The sequence below is a fragment of the Chanos chanos genome, chromosome 2 (genome assembly GCF_902362185.1).
Source record: "Chanos chanos chromosome 2, fChaCha1.1, whole genome shotgun sequence".
Lineage (NCBI taxonomy): Eukaryota > Metazoa > Chordata > Actinopteri > Gonorynchiformes > Chanidae > Chanos > Chanos chanos.
The window spans coordinates 54,206,636-54,226,881 of NC_044496.1; the positions used below are offsets into that span (position 1 = coordinate 54,206,636).

The 20,246-nt window shown below is 43.2% G+C and overlaps 1 protein-coding gene across 1 annotated transcript in view; it reads left to right on the forward strand.

Moving 5' to 3' along the window:
• The first annotated feature begins 1,565 nt into the window (after positions 1-1,565).
• The window catches only part of gpc4 (glypican 4), a 30,613-nt gene continuing 11,932 nt past the window's right edge, over positions 1,566-20,246 (forward strand). The window contains exon 1 of the mRNA XM_030764989.1: positions 1,566-2,283. Coding sequence (XP_030620849.1) covers positions 2,127-2,283 — 157 coding nt within the window. The 5' untranslated portion in view covers positions 1,566-2,126. The remainder of the gene's footprint in view (positions 2,284-20,246) is intronic.

The window sequence follows — 20,246 nt, forward strand, 5'->3', positions numbered from 1 at the left end:
AGTAACACCAGCCCACTCTCTCACATCCTCACAGTCAGCGGACCCCCGGCATCCCCCTTTGGCTTCCCATTGGCCACTGACTTTCCCAGCCTCACTCACACAGAATGAATGTGGCTGTGGAATGTTGGGGACACAATAGAAGGAATGTTATTTCTCTGAGAGCTTCTCACAGACCATACACACACATACACACACACACACACACACATGCATGGAAACACAGATGCTCCTACAAGTCATGACATGTCTAGGCAGACAACTGCACAGCACACTTTACAAAGTGACATGAAAATGCCCAAATTTGTCGGGGGGTGGGGGGTGGGGGGTGGTGGGGACAGTAAGATTTGAGAACGAGACTTAGCGACAGTAATATCGTGAAAAGGTAGGAGAGTGTGCTATTACCATATGAAAGGAGACTTTTGGAAACGATCAGAATTGTGAGAATCTATTCACCACACATTCAATACTACACCGAAAAAAAAAGATTAAAAAAGAAAGAAAAGGTAAAAAAAAATGCCTGCCGTTTGAAAAGGTATATGTTATCTCCTTTTGTACCTTACATCTGATTGGTGCATACCTTACATGTCAAGTAGGTCAAGATATAACAATCTGGTAAACACAGTGAACTATTCTTTAAATATGTTTCTCATCCACGCCTGACACATGACTGAACCTTGACTCAGGAGACGCACAATGACACACTGTATACAGTGTCATAGACAAAGCTATTTAGATCCCCCCTTTGGTTTGTTATGGCTCACACTGTTGCGGTCTTGCAATACGCTGCCGCATTGGAACAAGCAGCTGTGTTGTCATAGCAAGCTGTCATACGCCGAGTGAGACGTTGAGGACCGTCAGTCGTATTGGAAACAAGGCTTAAATTGCACTGGCTCAACTCTTTCACTTCTATCTTGTCATATGTCTGAAAGCCACAGTGCACCCTTAGCGATCAAGTGCCACATTTCGTAACATGGGGGCACACTGAACTGTAGGCTTTTTTTTGTGGTGAAAGGCATCGCTCTTGTTTATTGTTTTACTGATGTGTAACGGCACACTTAAGTGAGAGTTGTCACTCATTTGAGTTTGCCTCGCTAGTTTTTTTTTAGGTCTTACTGTTGCTCTGCAAAATGCAACGTTCCAGGGTGTTCTCTTGTGTTTTACAGTGGTCTTCTTTGTATTTTTGTAAGGTAACAGCCGCAATTTGTATTGAACATAATCATCTGTATGCCAGAACATGACATTATCTGTGCATAAGCGCACAGGTAGCCAGTGGTAAATAGATTGAGAGTTCATTTGTACCTTCGTGATTCGCGATAGCTGTTTCCAAATAGAGTTGGGGAAACCCCTCGAATGAAGATTACAGGTTAGGGTAAATCTTTATTACCTCAGTGCTTAATCAGAATGTACAAGCCGAGCTTTGACCTTAAAATTTTTTTTTCAACCCCCGATTCCATGCTCCACCCCAGGTATTTCGCGTGACCAGCTCTTTGTCCGGAACTCAGTTGCGTGATCGCGCAAGTCTAACTACCTCGCAGCGCGCACAGCTAAGAGTGCAACACACGGCAACTTCACTCAGCGTCCCGTCTTGAAAACCTCAGCGCCAAGAGGAAAGAAACTTTCGATAACTTTTTGTTTCAGCTGTATCGTTACTCTTGTCAGTTGGAGCCAAGTTCGATGTGGATGCATTTAAACGATAGAACATTATCCGATTTAAATTACTGATTTTTAATTGGTTTATATTAACCCGGTTTTACACGTTGTAAGGCATGTTGTTTCGCTGGCTTTTTGTTGTTTATCCCGGAAAATTTTGAATCACACAACAGAGTTTCAAAAGTTCGCTTGCTTTTCGATCGCGTTTCCCTCGCAGTGATTCTGAAAGTACTTTGGACAAAGCTACCAAGTTTCAAAGAGGCCCAAGTTAGTTTGTACGAAACTTAGTGAGTCAACCAACTCGCCTGTTAACAGCGCTGCCGTGAACAGCAAGAAAAAAAAATCAACGAACAAGACAACAGGCAGCGCATCTCCATGAGGAAATCCAACGTGGGATTCGAAATTTATTCCTAACTAAACATTAAGACTGTTTTTACTTTTTGTGTTGCTACTTCATATAGCAGCTTTCCATTACGATGAAGCCAGTTTTTGCGTTTTCAGCTGTTTGCACGTTGATCGTGATTTTTGTCGCGGTTAAGGCTGAACAGAAATCGAAGAATTGCAATGAAGTTAAAGCTGCCTACAGTTCGAAGGGTTTCAACGTGAACGATGTTCCTAACAAAGGGGTACATGGTAAGTTCCATTGATAGGCAAGAAGTACTTTCGTTCAAACTCACTGGTAGAACTGCCAAGAGAGACCTTAAGTTCTCAAACAAAAGACTCATACGTGGTGCTGGTATGACCACCAGAACAGCACAGAATGGATGTTGGTTTTCCAATATGTTTGAAAAGAAAGTTCGCTATGCGTGAAAACAGTTTCAATCTTTTATACGCTACTTGTAATTCACATCTGCGTGTATACACAGACACAACTAACATAACTGGTCAGAGTTAGAGTCGAATGCACTATACTCTCATTGGATAAAACAGGCCAAATTCGAGGAAAAAAAACCAAGGTTTCGTCTTGTGTAGGTATAGTTACTCGTGTTAATGTTAATTCTTAGTTGGGGTTCGTTATAGAGATGGTTACATCGTAGCAAAGTAGTGAGCAACAGCATTCCAAATGTCTGACCTATATACATTAGTCGCCAGTTGTTGCTCCTTTAAACACCGCACCGCTTGTGTATACGACTGGAGGTTTCAATCACTTGGGAAACCACCTTTTCGGTATTAGCAAATGTCGTTCCGAATTAGTATGCAAAGACTGGCATAATTGAAGTAATAAAATCAATCTTTATAGGACAGGTAGCTGATTATTTTGAGATGTTCTCCTGAGGCTACAAGTTTTTGCGAAGTAAACAACGCGAATTTGGGAAAACGTTTTGTGTCCCGTGATGTTCTGTTGTTGTAAGTATGCGTGTTGTGGAGGATGGTAAAAATTCAAACTACTCTTATCAGTGAGCGATAATGGTCATGTAAATGCAGCGATTTTATCTTGATGCGGGCATGGAGCTGGGGCAAAAGGGGTGGGTACACGAACAAGTCTCAGTCCTGGTCTTTTCGGCGAGGACGCGATGAGAAATCCTAGCCTCGGGATACGCTTTGTTTATATTGTCTGTCTTATTTCCTTAAAGTAATGGAAATTTTCCCCAGACTTTTTCAGGCCCATGTTCCCCCCTTAAAAGTTTGCTCCGTAGAGAAAGGGGTCAGAGTGGAAGAGCGGAAGGGGAGCATACGTTTTTTTAAAAGAAGTTTCTCAATCCCACAGACCGTTAAATTGAACTCTACCTTACGTCTGATTTTCATTCATTGTGTAAATATCGTTTGAACCTACACAATTGTTACGTTTAAGTCGTTGCTTAATTATCTTATTATTTTATGCTGAATTCAGTATACGATATTGCTGTGCTTGTAGTAACGTGGCCCACTACATGTTTGATGTGTATTTTCCCTGGCCGTTTCTTCCAGTAACCTTCCGTTTTAATTTACTATCAACAGTTTTCCGTTGTGCATTCCCTTTGCATTTGCATTTCCAAGACAGTGTTATCATTAGTCCTTTTCCATGGAGTATGAATACGTGCATCAAAGTTTTTTAATACTTGTTCTTTAGAACCAAGCTACATCTTTATTTGGCAAATCGTTCAGAAAAAGTCTTTTTGTTGTCATTTTCCATTATCAAGCTTTTTTTTTTAGACTGACAGGTGTGTATCACTGAGTGACACTTTTGCTTGTACTATTTCTAGTGAGAAATGCAGCAGCTGCCTGAACCAGGGAATTCACTGACTCCTTGTTTTCCTTGCATTTTTTTTTTACCCGCCTCCAGGTCCATTGTCTTTTCCACTGAAGTATAATAGTTATGGTTGGAGGGGGGGCTTCTCTCAGTGTAGTCCAGACATGCCTGCATTAGTCATGTTTTGTTGTATTGGGGCTCCAGTTTTGTTGTGATGGGTTTTAAAAGTAGAACATATTATAAGGGCCCGTGGAGCCGGTAGTTGTTGGTGCTGTACGCGTGTGCCGCGTACAATAGGACCCAATATGTGATGGACCCTGTTCATACACAACCTCAGTGAACCCCCCCCCCTTTTGTCACCGAGGTAGACTGAGATAATTGATCTGGAGAAAGCATACAAGGTCCACTGTCCGTGAGGGCTGGGGGCTCTTCACAATGCAAAAGGGAAGCACACAAAAAGGCCCCCCCCCCCTTGCCTTTTAGAATAACGATGTCTCCTGTTGCTAGGGAGAAAATGGACCATAGGAGAACCTAATTGAACTGGCAGTTTCCTCTCCTTGGTTTTGGCTTTCAGAGTTGGCCCACTTCACCGGGTAGTCAAAACATCTATTCTCTGGGTCTCGCATCAAAATTCCACCACTTCCACTGGTCCAAGCATATCCAGCACATAGTGTCGGACAAACGTATGGATAAAATTACGACTCGTCCACGCCAGTTTTCCTTTTTTCTCCTCCAGCCTTTTAGAAATTAATCAGTAAGCATATCATTATTTATGCTTTCTGGACTGACTTGAGATTGTATCTTTCAGCCAAGAGAGGCAATTGAACCCACAACATCATTTATTCCGGATCATTCTTTTGGATGTCCTCTCTGCCTAGAATATTGCACTAAATCAGAAATATGGAACTTTATGCAGCTTGCAGACACCAATCTCCAATGTGGGTAGCTTTCATTTAAGCACAAATATGTTGTGTTTTTGGTTTGTGGCTGCAAAATGACTATTTCTCTACCAAACTTCTTAAACCTCGTAATTCAGATTCGGTTGTCCTCTGTCAAAAATGACCAAAAAAAAAAAAAAGGTTGTCAGAGGTTGTTGAGCCAGTCTGTAGACATATATGGTGAAAACATGCAATTATATGATAAGAAGAAACTTCAGACACAGTTGTGAAATCTGAGGAATCCTTATCTAGCTTTTTTTCCCCTGGAGTAAATAATTTGAGACTGATTGGCTAAGTAAAATGTGGGTTAAGGGTCACAGCTGAGATAAAAAGATTTTTGTGTCAGAATAACTAATAGCTAGAATGCCTCATTAGCACTATGGTTAAACCACTGAGAATGTTCATATATTTCTCATTCATAACGCGCTTAAGGCTTTGTTAGCGGAGGGCTTCAGGTTTAGCATTATGGTGTGTTTCATAGGAAAGGGAAACCATGCACGTGTCAGGAAGCCACATAATCATAGTTTGAAGGACTAGGCTCGCCTTTTGTCATTGGTGGTTAGATGGCGTTTTTCAAGAGCAGAGATTTGTTCCTGTGTGTTGCAGAGAGGTTTCCTTCACCACTCTGCTTTAGATTAACAGGAAATTACAGTGTAGTGAGACACAACCCAAGAGATCCTGAATGATACAGCAGCCCAACTGTGAATAAGTGTTTGCCCCCCTGTCCGCTGGTCCTTAAACAAGCGAAAGTGTGGAAGTTCTTCCTACTGTAAGGATCCGGCTATCGATCCTCGCGAGTTTCTCGGGAAAGTTGATGTAATTCAGCTGGACACAAAGGAACAGTGCTGTTCTTCACTTATTACACTGTAGGATGTTTAACAGGACCGCCATTAGAAAAGGGTACACCGTCAGAACATCACGAATTATCACATAACCGCGAGACAGCATGTCAACCCATGATGCTCAGGTAGCAGAGAGAGAAACAGAGGGCGACAACCCCTTTGACCTCACGCTATGACATCATCATAAGCCAATCTTTACCCTATGTATTTAAAAAAAAAAAAGGCCATACCACCTGTGGCGGTCGATGATTGGACCAGCCGTTGTAAAATGCTTGTGCTGCACAGTGGCTGGGGAGGCAGCTCTTCAAAAGCCGGAGAAGAAGGAGCGGTTCACACCGGTCAGATTGGTATCTCTGCATGTCAGCAGCTCCTCATTGGGAGGCTGTGGTTTACTTTTTTTTTTCCCCCCCTTTCCTCGGCAGAAAGAAATCTGTTTTGCTTTACATTGGCGGTCGTGTCTTATGTCATGCTTCAGGTATGGACAAAAGCAAAGATCAAAGGAGTGAAGAGTGGTGTTTCTCTCTCTCTCTCTCTCTCCTCTCTCTTCTCCCTCCCTCCCTCTCTCTCTCTCTCTCTGTCGCTTTTAGAGGATTATCCAAGTCATAATCCTGTCCTCTGTATTATTACACAAAAGAAAGTGACTTCAGTCTGTTGATGTCTTAATATTTTCCAGATCAAATCTGGGAGAGATTTGTATGTAACAGGTTTGAGGGGTTTTTTTTTTCTTTCTTTTTCTTTAATTATGTTTGGATGAGAGCTGGTGTCACAAGCTAATATTTTTAAACACCCTTTTTCATATGGTTTTTGCAACAGGCTTTTTTTTGCCTTTCCCATATCAAGTTTCTAACTTAGACCTCTCAAATTATTGACTTGTAATGACCACATAGCATGTGATCCAGTAAAACGGTGCCGCTATGTTTGGCACAGTGGTCACTGGAGCCTGTGTCTTCAGCTCTGTCTCCACATTACCTTTTAGTCCTATTCTCCATATGCGATGCCCTGTGGAAAACTAGAAATCTACACTACCTATGCTACATTTACTCTCTCTCAGTGTAAAGCATGGAAAAGAAGGGTTTCAGAGCGCTAAGTTTCCAGTTGAGGATCTCCTCTGTCTAAGGCTAAGGTTATGTGGTTTTAATACACCTTGCAAAGCTTGTATGCAAGCAGTCTTGGCCCAAGAACATGTCTCCAAAATCTTGTGGTCAATGAAGTCTAGTCTGAGACACAAAACTTAGTTAATGTTAATCTGCAAGACCAGGTTTTAGGATCTGTATCTGCATCTGTCTTAATGAATGCGAATGACCACAGATTTGTAAGTCACATAGCTGTATATGTGCGTGTGCGCGTTTGCCTGTGTGTGTGTGTGTGTGTGCGCGTACGCGCGTGCATGTGCGGCTTTTTTTTCCCCTGCCCTGTGTCTGCAGCAGGCTAAATATGAGACTCAGATATTGCAGTGTCATGGAATAGACAAGATACGAATTGTGAAACTGGGGCATTGGAGTCAAGCCATGCCCACAGAACTCTCTAAACCGGTGTGTGTGTGTTTGTGAGTGTGTGCTTTGCAGCTTACTATCTACAGCCACCTGTTTGCAAATACTTTTATCATCTAATTGAGTATCGAATGCTGTCATAAATTTATATTGTTTTACGACGTAGATGTGTCTACTTAAAAATACTCCACAGCAATGAGATGGTTCACATAGAACAGGCCGTAGTCTGCAGTTTCTTATCGCTACAGACTAAACCGTGGTTGCTGTGTGTTTTTCAGGAGAATACAATGTGAGGGTTTGTCATAGTCAGTGAGGATCAATGCTTTTCTCCACAGAACTGAAACACTATGATAGTAAAAAAATTGTTCTTGGCTGTAAAGGAGAAGCTTATCTTTGTTTTGGAACAGAGATTCAGTGAACTCCTCCTGCAACACTAATGAAAATTCCAAGCTGAAGTGAAAGGATTGGAATAGCGCAGGGCAGAATTTAGAGGGTTTAATTCTTTTTGTTTGTTTGTTTGTTTGTCAGTGTAATAAACCTTGTTTTTTTTGTAAAGCTTAAGATAGCTTTTTAAGCAAAAAATAGAGTTTCTGTCCTTTTTCTGTAAATGACTAGAGGATTGTTATTGGCTTTTTGTTTTGAACAACTGTCCAAACCGTACACTGCGTGACCATAGCAGCATGTGTTCTTTTGCCATCATATTTTCTGAGACGTGTCAGTGTCGGTAATGTTGACGGTTTTCCTTTATCCTTAGCAGCTGAGAATTCAATAGGTTCATTATGTTTGGTGCGAGGATCCGCAAATATTGGGCTGTTATTTGGCCAGCTCCCCACGTGCACCCCACTGTTACTGCTAATCAGAATATAATTGATAAAAAAAAAAAACACACAGTCGTAATTGTGCTGATCTTGTGTTTGTTTTCATTTTTTGGCACAATTCATTATTAGCTGAGGTGTCGTAGTTGTTCAGTAGGAATTCAATTAATAGATGACCCAATGTAAGAGAGAAAGAGAGAGAGAGAGATGTGTGTGCTGTTGTAGTTTTTAGTGCACGGTCTGTGCTTCCGTTTGTGAAGCGCGTGGGTGAGTTCTTGGCGGCTGATTTATTCACTGACATCTGTTGGTTAAAATAAGTCAAATTTTAGAGTAGTTTCTTTAATCCCTTTTTGCACTTGGTGTCCTTAAGGGCAGTGTTTCCAAATTCTGATCCTGGAGGTCTGTAGGTGTTCACGTCTCTCGGACACTCACCCGCTTCAGCGAATTAAACTCTCCGTAATTAGCTGATAAGTCGTATCGGGTGTGTTAGAGCAAAGAGATAAGTAAAACGTGCAATTTTGTGAGCCCTGAGGAGGAGCGCCGGGCAGTACTTGCTTAAAACGTACTTTTTTTACCGTGTCAGTCGTGCGCTTTCTGCTGTTGTGATAGCCCCGGAGTGAATCCGTAACTACAGCGGACGAGCACACTGGCACAGACCTGTCTCACAGGACCTCAGTGACCTCCCTGCTCCTCCCCGACTGACTGGAATTGAGTTTGGCTATCTGGAGGAAGATGTCTGGAGAGCGCGAGTGGGCTAGAGAGCGGTAATAGAACGGGCGGGGCTGGCGCTTTCGCGGGCGCGCTGCGTTGGCCTGATCGTGTGGTGGAAAAGGCTCTTATCGGTTTCCTGTTACAGTCGCTGGCGCGCTGGGCGACCGGAGAGACCAGACTTGAACGCGTCTGAAAACCGTTCAGCGTTCACAGGACTCTCGCGGGGCACGACGGGATTTAGAATCAGTGCTGTTCTCTTTTTTTTTTTTATTTCGACCTGCTCTTTATCTAACGGAGAAAATGTTATTTTAAAAAACACAGCGGATAATGGACAACTAAAAGTACAGTTATTCTTGTTGCTTTAGTGCTTTGGCGTAATGTGAATGTACAGTCATGAGAGGAAACTACAGTGAACTGACCTGGGGAAAAAAAAAGCTTAACTGAATGCTGGTGAGGTGTGTGAAGCTTATCTTTTATGTTTCCTGTCACCTCTGGACAGCAGAAACGTCGCTGACTCTCAGCAGTTTTGTGACAAGGCCGACGCTTGTCCTGAAGTTTGGGAAGAAGGTTGTAGATTTGCACGGGGCAGAGTTTTCGCGTCGGCCGGTCACTGCTGAGAGTTGAGCTGCGCTCCAGTTTCTCCCCATCTTCTCCTCTCCGGAGCCCCCGGTGAGCGACGGCCCAGTGGGGGGTGAACACTGTTTGTGGGAACAATGAGGCACCCCCTTTTAGCCCTGGTCTGCCCCCCTCCTCAGCGCATTCCACAGGGGACCACCAAGTCCCACACACACACAGGGCAGCGCAGAGCTGGGAGGAACAACAAAGAATCGGCTGGCGGAGGATTGACTGACCAAGAGCATTGAGGAAAAAGAGAAGGGCAATTTGACTGACAGAAGAAGAGGACCAGAGAGAGAGAGAGAGAGAGGGATTTTGAAGGGCTAGTAAAGAGGGACAGCCAGTGTGCATGATTGAACGGAGAGCATGTGACTGCTTCTTTGAAACAAAGTAGGAAGTTTCTGAAACAAGGCTTGAGGGCTGAATACATGTGCTGTGACTCACTCACTTTCTTTTTCCCTTTCGTTCTCTCGCTTTTTGTCCCCCCCCCACCCGCCTGCTCACTCACTCACTCACTCACTCACTCACTCACTCACTCAGACTCCTGCTCATACATGAATTTAACCTCTTTCTCCATCCTCTCTCAAATTCACGCTCCTTGTGACACTCTTGTTTGCGCTGGACGCCCCTCCCACCCTGTGTTGTCGGCCTGGCTTTGGCGTTACAGTACAAGTACAGTACAGGCCATCTCTGATGCCCCCCCCCCCCACCCCGTCAGAAACCTGCCTCTGTGTTTTTGGTTTTCCACACGTGACGGCAGATACAGGCTGCCCCTCCAGAACTACTTGTTAACACTTCCTGCTTGCGTGCAGTTAAACGGGCTCTCGTATTGCGGCCCCCTTCGCTCGACGTACGGATCCGTGCGCGCTCCAGTACTCCTCCTGGAGCTACTTTGAAGCAAATGTTTGCACAGGGGAAATTTTTTTTTTTTTACTCTGTTTTCAAGGTTCAGAGCAGGCTTTTCTTCCTTTTCTCCTCACTTTCGTTTTTTTTTTTTTTTGGTAACTGCATAATGTTGTACCGCACCTCTGCCCCATCTTAACACTTTCTTTTTCTCACAGTCCCTCCCCTCCCCTCCGCTCCCTCGTTCGAGCCTTCGGGGGTTCCGTCTGTGCGTGGGAAGGCTTCCAGATGATTTTAATTCCAAAACAGCCCGCTAAAGCTACTTGCTGTTTGTGTGTAGAAACCCTTCTTCCCGTGGCTTTGTCAGTAGGCATTGACAGGGACTCTATGTTGTTGCTAAGTATTCAAGCAAAGGCTTACACACACACACACACACACACTTTCTCTCTCTAGCTTTGTGTTCTGTGTCCCATTCGGAGCCTCTCTGTTCGTCAATTCATCCATGAAGGAAGCACCGATATTGTGTGTGTTTGTGTGTGTATTGCTGTGATATCTGAGAGGCAGTGTGTTTCTTTTGTGTTGTTGTCTGTCAGCGGTAGTGTCACTATGGCAGCTGTGAGGAGTGTACCAAGGATTACAGGCTCATATCACTCCAAATGTATGCGTGTGTGTGTGTGTGTGTCCTACCAGCCACATCCATTACTCCACCTTGAGTAGCATAAACAAAGCTTTTAATGAGACTCCCTCGGTAGAGGCGGAACACAAATGGAGTGTAAATTACCTTCAGATGTAGCGCGGATGCTAACGCTGACGTTGATGAGGTTGATAATGATGACAATAGCGCTGCCGTTATTTCTCAAATGGCCGAGGAGACGGCCGGTGGACTTGGCTGAGGTACCGGGCCAGGGTTTGGTTCTGGGCCAGATCCACTGTAATCCTTGCTAATTACTCCCATGGCTTGTATCAGGGTCTTCCCAACCCCAGACAAGCCTCTCAGCCAACACTTCTTAGCTTGGTCTCATTATGCGAACTCTTTCTCTAACAGTGTGTGCTATGAGCAGTTTCCCTCTCAAACACTTTGAAGGCTTAATAAACAGAAGGGAAGACAGAGGGACTCTGATAGGATCTGCATTCTGCCAGACAAATGGATAGTCTTTTTTTTGTTTCCTCTAACACCCCCCCCCCCCCAAACCAACGGACAGTGTAAGGACGAATCTTAAAACCAGACACCAACTTCACACACTTCAAAAAAGAAAAAAATAACAGACAAACAAAAACCTGTCAGCACAGTTACTCTGTGTTACCTGGGTTAAGAAAGATTCTCCGAAGGTGTAGAGCCTCTGTTGAAAATAAATAAATAAAGCCATAATTCACTCAGATTGAATTATTGTCATAGATCGCATGAAGCTTTTGAGGCAGAGCGGGGGTGGAAATGCTTTTTCACCGAGACAGAATGTTCTGCAAGGGAAACTGAAGATGTTTATGTTTGATCCGAGCCGAAAGCTTTGAGCAGTACTGGGAGAGCCACCAATGGGTACGCATTGATTTATTGACATTGCCTGTCTATATATTTCCACTGAAAGCGGACAGAGGGATCCATGACTAAAGCCTAGTAAGTTTACCTGAGTGTCGGCTTACCTTTTGACATTGAGTCTTTAGTAAAGATCTTCCCATTGACTTCACTGATATCCAGTTTCCAAAGCCCGACAGGTATATACCAGAATCATTGTTGCGAAGTTGTAGCTTTGAGGACTTAGAAATATAATCTTTGGCTTGACCTCATCCTGCCTGTGGGGCTCTCTGTCAGACAGACACACACACACACACACACACACGATGCCCCAGCGTGTGTCTTTCAGCTTCGACATCTGGTGGATTTCAGCTGCTTTTAGATGTTGGTTTGTAAGCGGTGTTGAAGGGGGCTGCTTTTGGGCGTTTTCCCCCCCGGGTTTGTTTTTAGTCAAGGGGATGAAGTATAGCACTCGTGTGCTGAACACTTGAAATCTTTCATACGCTGCAGGTTAGAGGGATGTTTTTGTTTTTGTTTTGTTTTAAAATTTTCTGACAGTGTAAAAATAGGGGCAAGACAGAGATCAGTGATTTTTATCAGTGGTTTTCTTGTTATCACAGGAATGAGAAGCACACTTTCCACGGTCTATCGTAAGGCTGCAAAGCTCCAAGACAAGTCCTCACCTAACCCCCCCCCCACTGATCAACGTTTTCCATCACCTAGACTGTTTCCCAGGTTAAAGATCTTTCAAAGTCTTTTCAACAGAGCACTGCGAGGCATAGGATGGAAGCGGGGGGGGGGGGGGGTATAGAGTATAGATGGTGACACAGAGAGAGAAAGAGAGAGAGAGAGAGATGAGTCAGGAATGCCTTTAATGCCCAGATTTTACTCTCCTACACTGCGATAATAACGCTTTGCTGTAACATGTTCTTTCCATTTGTCGGCGAGAAACCAGACCTGTCTCAGCGAATCTGTGAGACAATGTGAGCCCACACAAAGCCTGGCCCAAAAAAAAGAGTGGATTAAACATCAAAAAAAAGGATGATGTACATCTGGTAGTTCGGTAGTTGGTTGTAGGAATAGCAGTATCCACATCCTGCTTTTTAAGATTAAAATCTTAAGGCCTTGATGTGGAATCGTGAACTACGGGGTCTCTGAATGTTTAAAGGAGAAGGGAGCTAAGGATTTCAGCACTCAGCATATAGAACATTTATCACTTAGTGGTCCTTCAACCCTCTGAACTGATCCTGGATCAGTTTCTTTTTCATTCTCATTATTCTTAAGCTCGATATTGGCAGAGCGAGAGCTGATTTGGAGTCGGTTATTTCAGCCAGACAGAAACTACTGTAAAACGTGGCCAGTTAGTATTACGAGTGTTTGTCAGTGTATTGCGTGGGATGGTGACTGTGATTGGTTACTTAAGGTGATGGTAATGCATTGTTACTGCTCAGCCATCCCTGCACTCTAATGTTAGCCCCCCACCCCCCAACACACACACACACACACACACAAAGGCCAGCGTGAGATACTTGAGTTACACCAAGCTATCTGCTGTGTGTGTGTGTGTGTGTGTGTGTGTGTGTGTGTGTGTGTGTGTTTGTGTATGCATGTGTGCAGTTGGTTGTCTTTAGGGGGTTGTCTCTGGGAATTCAGAATCTACTTGGTTTGTGTTTCTGATGCCAACCTGCGTCACCAGTTCATTATACCTCTTAACTTTTTCTCCCCCCCCCTTCTCTTTTTTTTTTCTCTCCCATGCCTTTCCTTCTTGTCCCCTTTTCCACTCGGATAAATAAACGAGACATTCCAACCTGTCATGTCTCTTCTTACCTATCCACTCATTATAATTAGTTAGTCTGAGTCTCTTGCTCTCTCTCTCTCTCTCTCTCTCTCTCCCCCCCATTTGGTACAGAATAGTGTTTCTTCCTTCATGAAAGTGAGTGGGGCACCTAGTAAGGGGGAGGAGGTTTAGGGGGTTGTAATTGCTTCCACCTGAACCTTGCTCTGTTCGCTTGAACCAGTCTGTTCACCCCTTCAAAAGAGCTTGTGGCTCCGCTCTGTTAGTTAGGGTGAATGTGGTGCGTGTTGTCTAATGTTTCACTGAACAAGAGCAACTTTGCTGGTTCATTTTCACAGGTTTAGCTTTAGCTCAAATGCGTAACATCCCACTTTTTTTTTTCTTTTCTTTCTTTCTTTCTTTCTTTTTTTTTTTTTTAAATCATGTCACTGAGTGAGCTATAAACAGGAGACAAACAGCCCCTAGTTCCTTAAGTTGACGTGGCTAACACGACAGTCTGTGACTTTTAACGTGCCCACGAGAGCGGTAAACTCAAGTTAAAGCATTCACAATGTACTGACCTGGGAAGTGGTGTACGCTGGGAGCTTTTGTGTGCGGAGACAAAGCCGGAGATGGTGCCTGAGAGAGCGGGAGAGAGAGAGCGGGAGAGAGAGAGAAAGGGAGAGGGAGAGTTAGAGGCCAGAGCAGTGTTGTAGAGCCTCCCCAGAGGTTTCTGGGTAAATGTGCATGGATGACAGCGTTTTTGAACGTTCACCAGCAGGGTATTTTAATTGGACAGAAGCCTTGACTGGTATAGCAATCAAGAATGGACAGCTGAATATGTGGTGGAGTGTGCAGACATACATTAGCCTTACATGCTTTGTTTAGCGGTTGACAGATTTCAAACATACTCGCACGTTTAACAGTTGAAGTATGTTTGTCTTGCGTTTAATGCATAGGTCTGAGTTGTACATAGTACTTAGAATTGCCTTGGTTAAACTGTAATACATTTGCTTTGGTTAATGATTATTTAGCTGTCTAGACCGGTAAGTGTTTGCTGATAATTAGCATGAAATGTCAGCTCAGTAGCATGGAGCATGAGACGTCGCCTCATAACAAAACGTCATCATATTGTTTTTAATGAAGTCCTTCTTTAACTGGGCACATTAATCTGAGCTTTTATGAACCTCTTGCCATCTGAAAAAGAAGAGAGACTGTTTTGACAGCTGTGTTGCGGAGAGATTTTAATTCTTGATTTATTTAAGGAAACATCATTTTGCACTAATGCTTTCCAAGGTCTTGTGGCTGGCTGCTTTTCTGCAAAAAAAGCTCCTTTGCTCCAAAGTGAATTATTCTCATCTGAAATTCCTGTTTCATGAACCGTCACAAAGTGAAGGTTAAACTGCCCCCCCCCCCCCCTTTCTCTCTTTTTTTTTTTATATGGCTTGCAAGTTTGAGGAGCTCATGTTTTGTGAATATAAATATTTTACCGTTTCTAAAATTGTCCTGCTGTGATTTTCTTAGTTTTGGCCACAACCAGATGTTTGCACTCATGTCTAACCTGCGGCTTTGTCAAATTTGTATTCGGATAGTTACATCTTTAGTCCTGTCCTCTCTTTCAGCCTTCTCAGCCAACCTTGACGTGGAAGATTGTATAACCTATATGTTTGCTTATTTTTACCGATGTGACTTGTGGTCACATGAATGTCTGAGGCATTTGTCAGAATCTGGCTTGCGAAGTGTGCCGCAAACCAGTCTGAATTTTAAGTGAAAAAGCCATTTGGACAAGAGACAGATCCCTAATACTAAGTTGTTGAAGTTAGTGATGTTAACTGTAGCATGGTACCCCGGTCTGCCTGTCCTCTTATCTCACCACAGTGGCCTTGAAAAAGGGCAAGTTTGCTCTTCTACCTTTCCATGGTTAAATAAAGGTTAGAGTGCGTTTGACATACAGAATTTAAGTAATCCTGGGCCTTTTTCCAATTTGTCCAAAACTCATCTCTGGCTAAATGAGGATGCTGCTAATGCAAGGCTAGGCAAAGCCACTTCTTAAAAGTTTTGATTTTTTTTTTTTTTTTTTTAAAGCATTTTGATAAAGCAATAGCAGAGGAAGATGTCCAGCGTGTTCAGAGTTGGCTGACCTGCGGCTTGCCTAAAAAGGAGTTTCCTGCTGGGTATTAGGGACGGCTTGGCTGTGCGACATGGGATATCCTGCTTGTTAACTCACTTCCTCATCTACACAACACCTGCCGCGTTGGGGCCTCAGACGGGATGTCTGTCCAATGGTTTGTTCTTTGTGCTGGAGAATTGCTAATAAGTCGCGATTATATTCCGAAAGGGACATAACGAGATTTCTCGTTCCTGTCTGGATGTGGTGTGACCCTTGCTAGGAGGAAAAAAGCAATATCATTCAGATTGACCAAACAAACAGCCCCAGTGGAAGTGGTTCAGTGTGCTTGTGTCGCTTTGGATTAGGGAAAAGTACTTGCTCTAAGTAAGATGGAAACGGAGTTATAATGGGAGTGGAAAGGGTCAGATGGGGAGACTAGCGCTTTTCCTGTGGTGTAGGGCAGCATTACTGGTCATAAGGTGACCTAAGCCAGTTTTACAGCTTGTTATTATGTATGTGTGTATGTTTGTTTGTTTATATAATTTTTTTATTTTGTGTCTGACCCTGAGAATATTCCCCTTGATCCCCTGCCCCTGTCTGACCCCTGTCTGAAAAGTTTCTGATATCTTTCCAAGTCATTCTGTTTGGTTTAGTGGGGTTTTTTGTTGTTTTGTTGTTTTTTTTTGTAGTAGTGCATATGCTTGTGTGAAGGAGCCCTGGGTCACAATAAAGGCCAAATCATCATGTCTACAGTCATTTTTCATATTACTACAACAAGGAAGTCAGCACATTTATTTTATCCCAGTGAGGAGAGAGAAGAAGAAAGTTGAACCATGTACACCTCTTATCGAGCATTACCTTACGTTTTGTGATGACATACTTGGAATCTTTTCACTGTTTTGTCCAGAAATTCCTTGCTGAAGCCAAGCTTGTCTGTCATTCCAGATCAGCTGCTCTCAGTCTACTTTTCAGGGCTAGGCCGTCAATAGCGTGATTGTGTCCGCCAAGCTACTGGAAACTCGCAATCCCAGCGTTTGATAGGCAGTAAATCCGAGTCAGCGTGGAAGGGAATGCAGTAACCTACTCTGAACCTGTTCTGATTGCCTCCATATGCACCGTTTGGGTTTAATAGTGGTTTCCTCTTGCCATTGTCCTGCCATTGAAAACCACAGGCCGAGAAGTTGTCCGCTTGTGCATATTTTAACATGGGCCCAACCCGGTCTATTAATAGGGAGCCAGCTGTGTCTTTATTAACAAGATAGCGGAGATGTTTCACCCGCATGTTGAACTTTATGATGAACCTCGGTGCACTTTTTAGTTGTAGCGCTGGTAGTTCTTTGACTTCAGGCCTTTCCCTGACTTTCAGCTGTGTTCATGAAACTCTTACAAAATAAATAAATAAATAAAACAACAGCAGCAACGACAAAAAAACGTGTGAATCACGTCACAGTCCATTAATTAGGGAATATGTGTATAAAAAGCTGAGAAGTTGATGTTTGCCAACAGATAGTTAGTCTTGTGTATAGTTGTTTCATGGAGACGTGCCTTTCAGTGGGTCTTGTGGGGACAATGAAAGTTCACCTAACTTAGACCTACATTGTGAGGACAGCCGAAAAGAAGGATGGTCAGTCTTGAGTGATAGCCTCAGGCCACACAGAGAGAAAGAGAGAGAGAGAGAGAGAGAGAGGGGAGAGACAAGACAGACAGAGAGAAAAATAGTGCACCAGCAGATGTTGTTGGTATGGAGAAGTGTTGAAATCCAGTCACATGCCTCGACATGAATTCCGAATTTGGGGAAAGAGACTCCCGTAAAATATAATTGCTGTGATTTAGAAAATCAAATACCTAGCTGTTAGCTGCTTTATCTTCTCTTTGCTCAATTGCACTTTGCTTCATCCCTTTCATTTTAACCGTCTAAATGGCAGCGAGTCTGTAGTAGTTTAGAGATACCGATAGACCCGTGTTGGATTTACCCTCTAAAACCTCCTTCACAAAATGTTCCCAGCCCTGCTTTAGTATGTAAACAACGGCCGACGCAAATGTGTTCAGAACTTAGAATTTCCTCAGTGCTGGTCGATTTAGCAATAGCCTTGTCTAGGACAGCAGGTCTTTCTGTAAGGCAGTTATTAGTGTTTATTAGTCTGTTTATTCTGAGTTGGATCTGTGTACTGGCGATCACGCATTACCCCAGTCCCTTTGCCTGCACTGAACTCAAAAGAGAGAGAGGGACCAGATATACCCGCGGGAAGAGAGTGAAAAAGACAGTCAAGTGGCAGTCTGCTTGTGTCTGTGATAATTGTGGCGCTGAGAATGAGGACTTGGTGGACTGGATGGCCGTAGGGCATGTGGATTGGCTCTCATGCCTGTGTTTTTGTCTGCCTTTCAAAAGGATCTGAAAGAGTTTTCCGTAATTTTTTTTTTGTTTTTTTTCGTTTTCAACTACTGATTGTCTTGGAATGGTTTCATGGATGACGTGTTCTTTCATTGAGAACAAATTTTGTCTTCTCACCCCTGTTGGGCAGACCAGAATGTTTGACAGAATATTTTCAGGGTCCGGAAAAACACAAGTAAAACAAAACAAAGTTTAGGCAGAGAATTTTAAACACAATTTTTTTTTATTAGAGTTTCTGTATTTTCTGAATTTGTGAACTTTAGTGTTGTATCATGTTTTGGAAATACAGTCGCTTGAATGATCATTGGCTAATTCTACATCAGTCAATTATTTGTTCGTCTTCAGCGAACGGGTTTCAAGCAGATAGCGAGAACCATGGCGAAGAAACGATCCAATGACCCTATTTCCACTTATGTAATATTCTTAACTAAATTACAGCGGTTTAAAAAAAAAAAAAAAAGTGGGAAGCAAAGATACCCAGCATTAGACACCAGTGCAGTCTTATTACTCCATTTCTTTTTGGCAACAGCATGCTGATGTGGTGACTGGGGCGATTTACAGTGGTAGACAGCCTGAAATAATCCTTGAGGGAATTTACGACTTCTGACTCAGAAGGATGATGGCTGGTGGAGCCTGGGTTGTGTGTGTGTGTGTGTGTGTGTGTGTGTGGTTGTGTGTGTGTTTGTGTGTTTGCGGGTGGTGGGTCAGTCCCTGGTGGGGTCAGAGGACATGACCTCTCTCAGAGGAGTGGCCGTTAACCTTTGACTCTGGCGGTTAAGCCTGTGGGGAAGCGCTTGGGGGCTGGGGGAGTAGAAGTCTGCCTGGGACTTTTTTGGCGGGTTGGGGGGGGGGGGGGGTGTAAAGGCTAATCTGGGTTTTATCCACTAGGCGTTTTCTACTCCCTTCCTCCATCCAACCAACAACCAAACAGGTTGTCCAGATGTCACCAGGAAACAGTGTATTTGATAGAGAGTGAGGTTAACAATGAAAGAGGATATGAAATAGGAAATGAACTATACATTTGCTTAGCGTCATGCGTAACATACGTCCATTTACCTTTAAAGTGTGGGTGCATCAGTCTTCCTTCCTGAACAGGATTTCTTTTTGGGTTTTTTTTGGTTGTCTGCAAATAATGTGTTTTAAATTGGATTGTGTTTTAACTTAGCACATGCACACAAACCTACAGGAAGAAATGGCTCCCCTGCCCAAATAAGGAGCAAAGGATGAAAATAAGAGAGATAAATGTTAAGGGGGGGGGGGATCAAAGCAGGGGTAAAGGTAGGGTACACCCTAAATTTGCCCACACTTGACCTTTTCTCATGAGCAAATGATTAATTCTCGAGTCATTTTTGGGTTGCAGCCAATGACGGGGGAATGGGGAAGAGGGGATTTGATTTAAAGGTTCTGTACCCGTAAAACCAAGTTGTTTGACTTCAAGGTACCGCGGGCACTCTATTTAATGAAGGCCCTACCTGTTTGTATAAGCGAGAATCAATTCGGAGCATACGGTCAGTCGAAGGGAACCATTTCAATTTGAAAGCGGGCCGTTTTCTTTAAAGCTTGTTTTTTAATCTGTTTTTTTTTTTTCCGCGCGGGAGGGGGGGGGGGGGGGGGGGGAATTACTTGTGCGTGAAGTTTTTTGAGAAGCGGGCTATCGTTTAGCCGGCCTCGCGCTGTGGCCCTACAGTGTGACATTTATACAAGCGTTCCTGGAAAAAAGATGATTTTTTTTTTTTTTTTTTTGGCCTTATTTGGTTAAGCAATTGAAAATGGGCGAAAACCCAGGATAGTTTGTTTGTCTACAGTGTGGCCTGCAAAAGGGGGCCACAGGAGTGAGCTGGTTCTGTATTACCGTTCCACTCGCATGTTTTTATTAGAATACATGCTTTTTACTTCTCTCCTGGTTTCTTTTTCCAGTTGCCTTTCGTACAAAGAGCCGTGTGTTGAGCAGTAGTGTTTCTGTGTGGGTTCTTTAAGCACTTCATGCTGTTTGCGTGTGGCTCACGCTTTTAATCCAGTTTTGGACGGGTTCCTGCATTGGACCTGAGGTACAACCGAGTTGGGGCCCTCTGTAAGGTATGGTCAGGTCTCCTTGCCCAGCAAGTAATGAAAACATATATATATATATATATATATATATATATATATATATATATATATATATATATATATATATATATATATATATATATATGTGTGTGTGTATATATATATATATATATATACACACACACCAAGATATATACTCCAAGGTGTGATGCTGATTTCAAGTTCTTCAGGCACATGTTGAAATGAGCTGTCTGTCCACTAAAAACACTGAACTAACCAGTACAAAGTTAACCCAAATAACAAAAAATTGTTCAGTATTTGCAAGTGATTTCAGTTT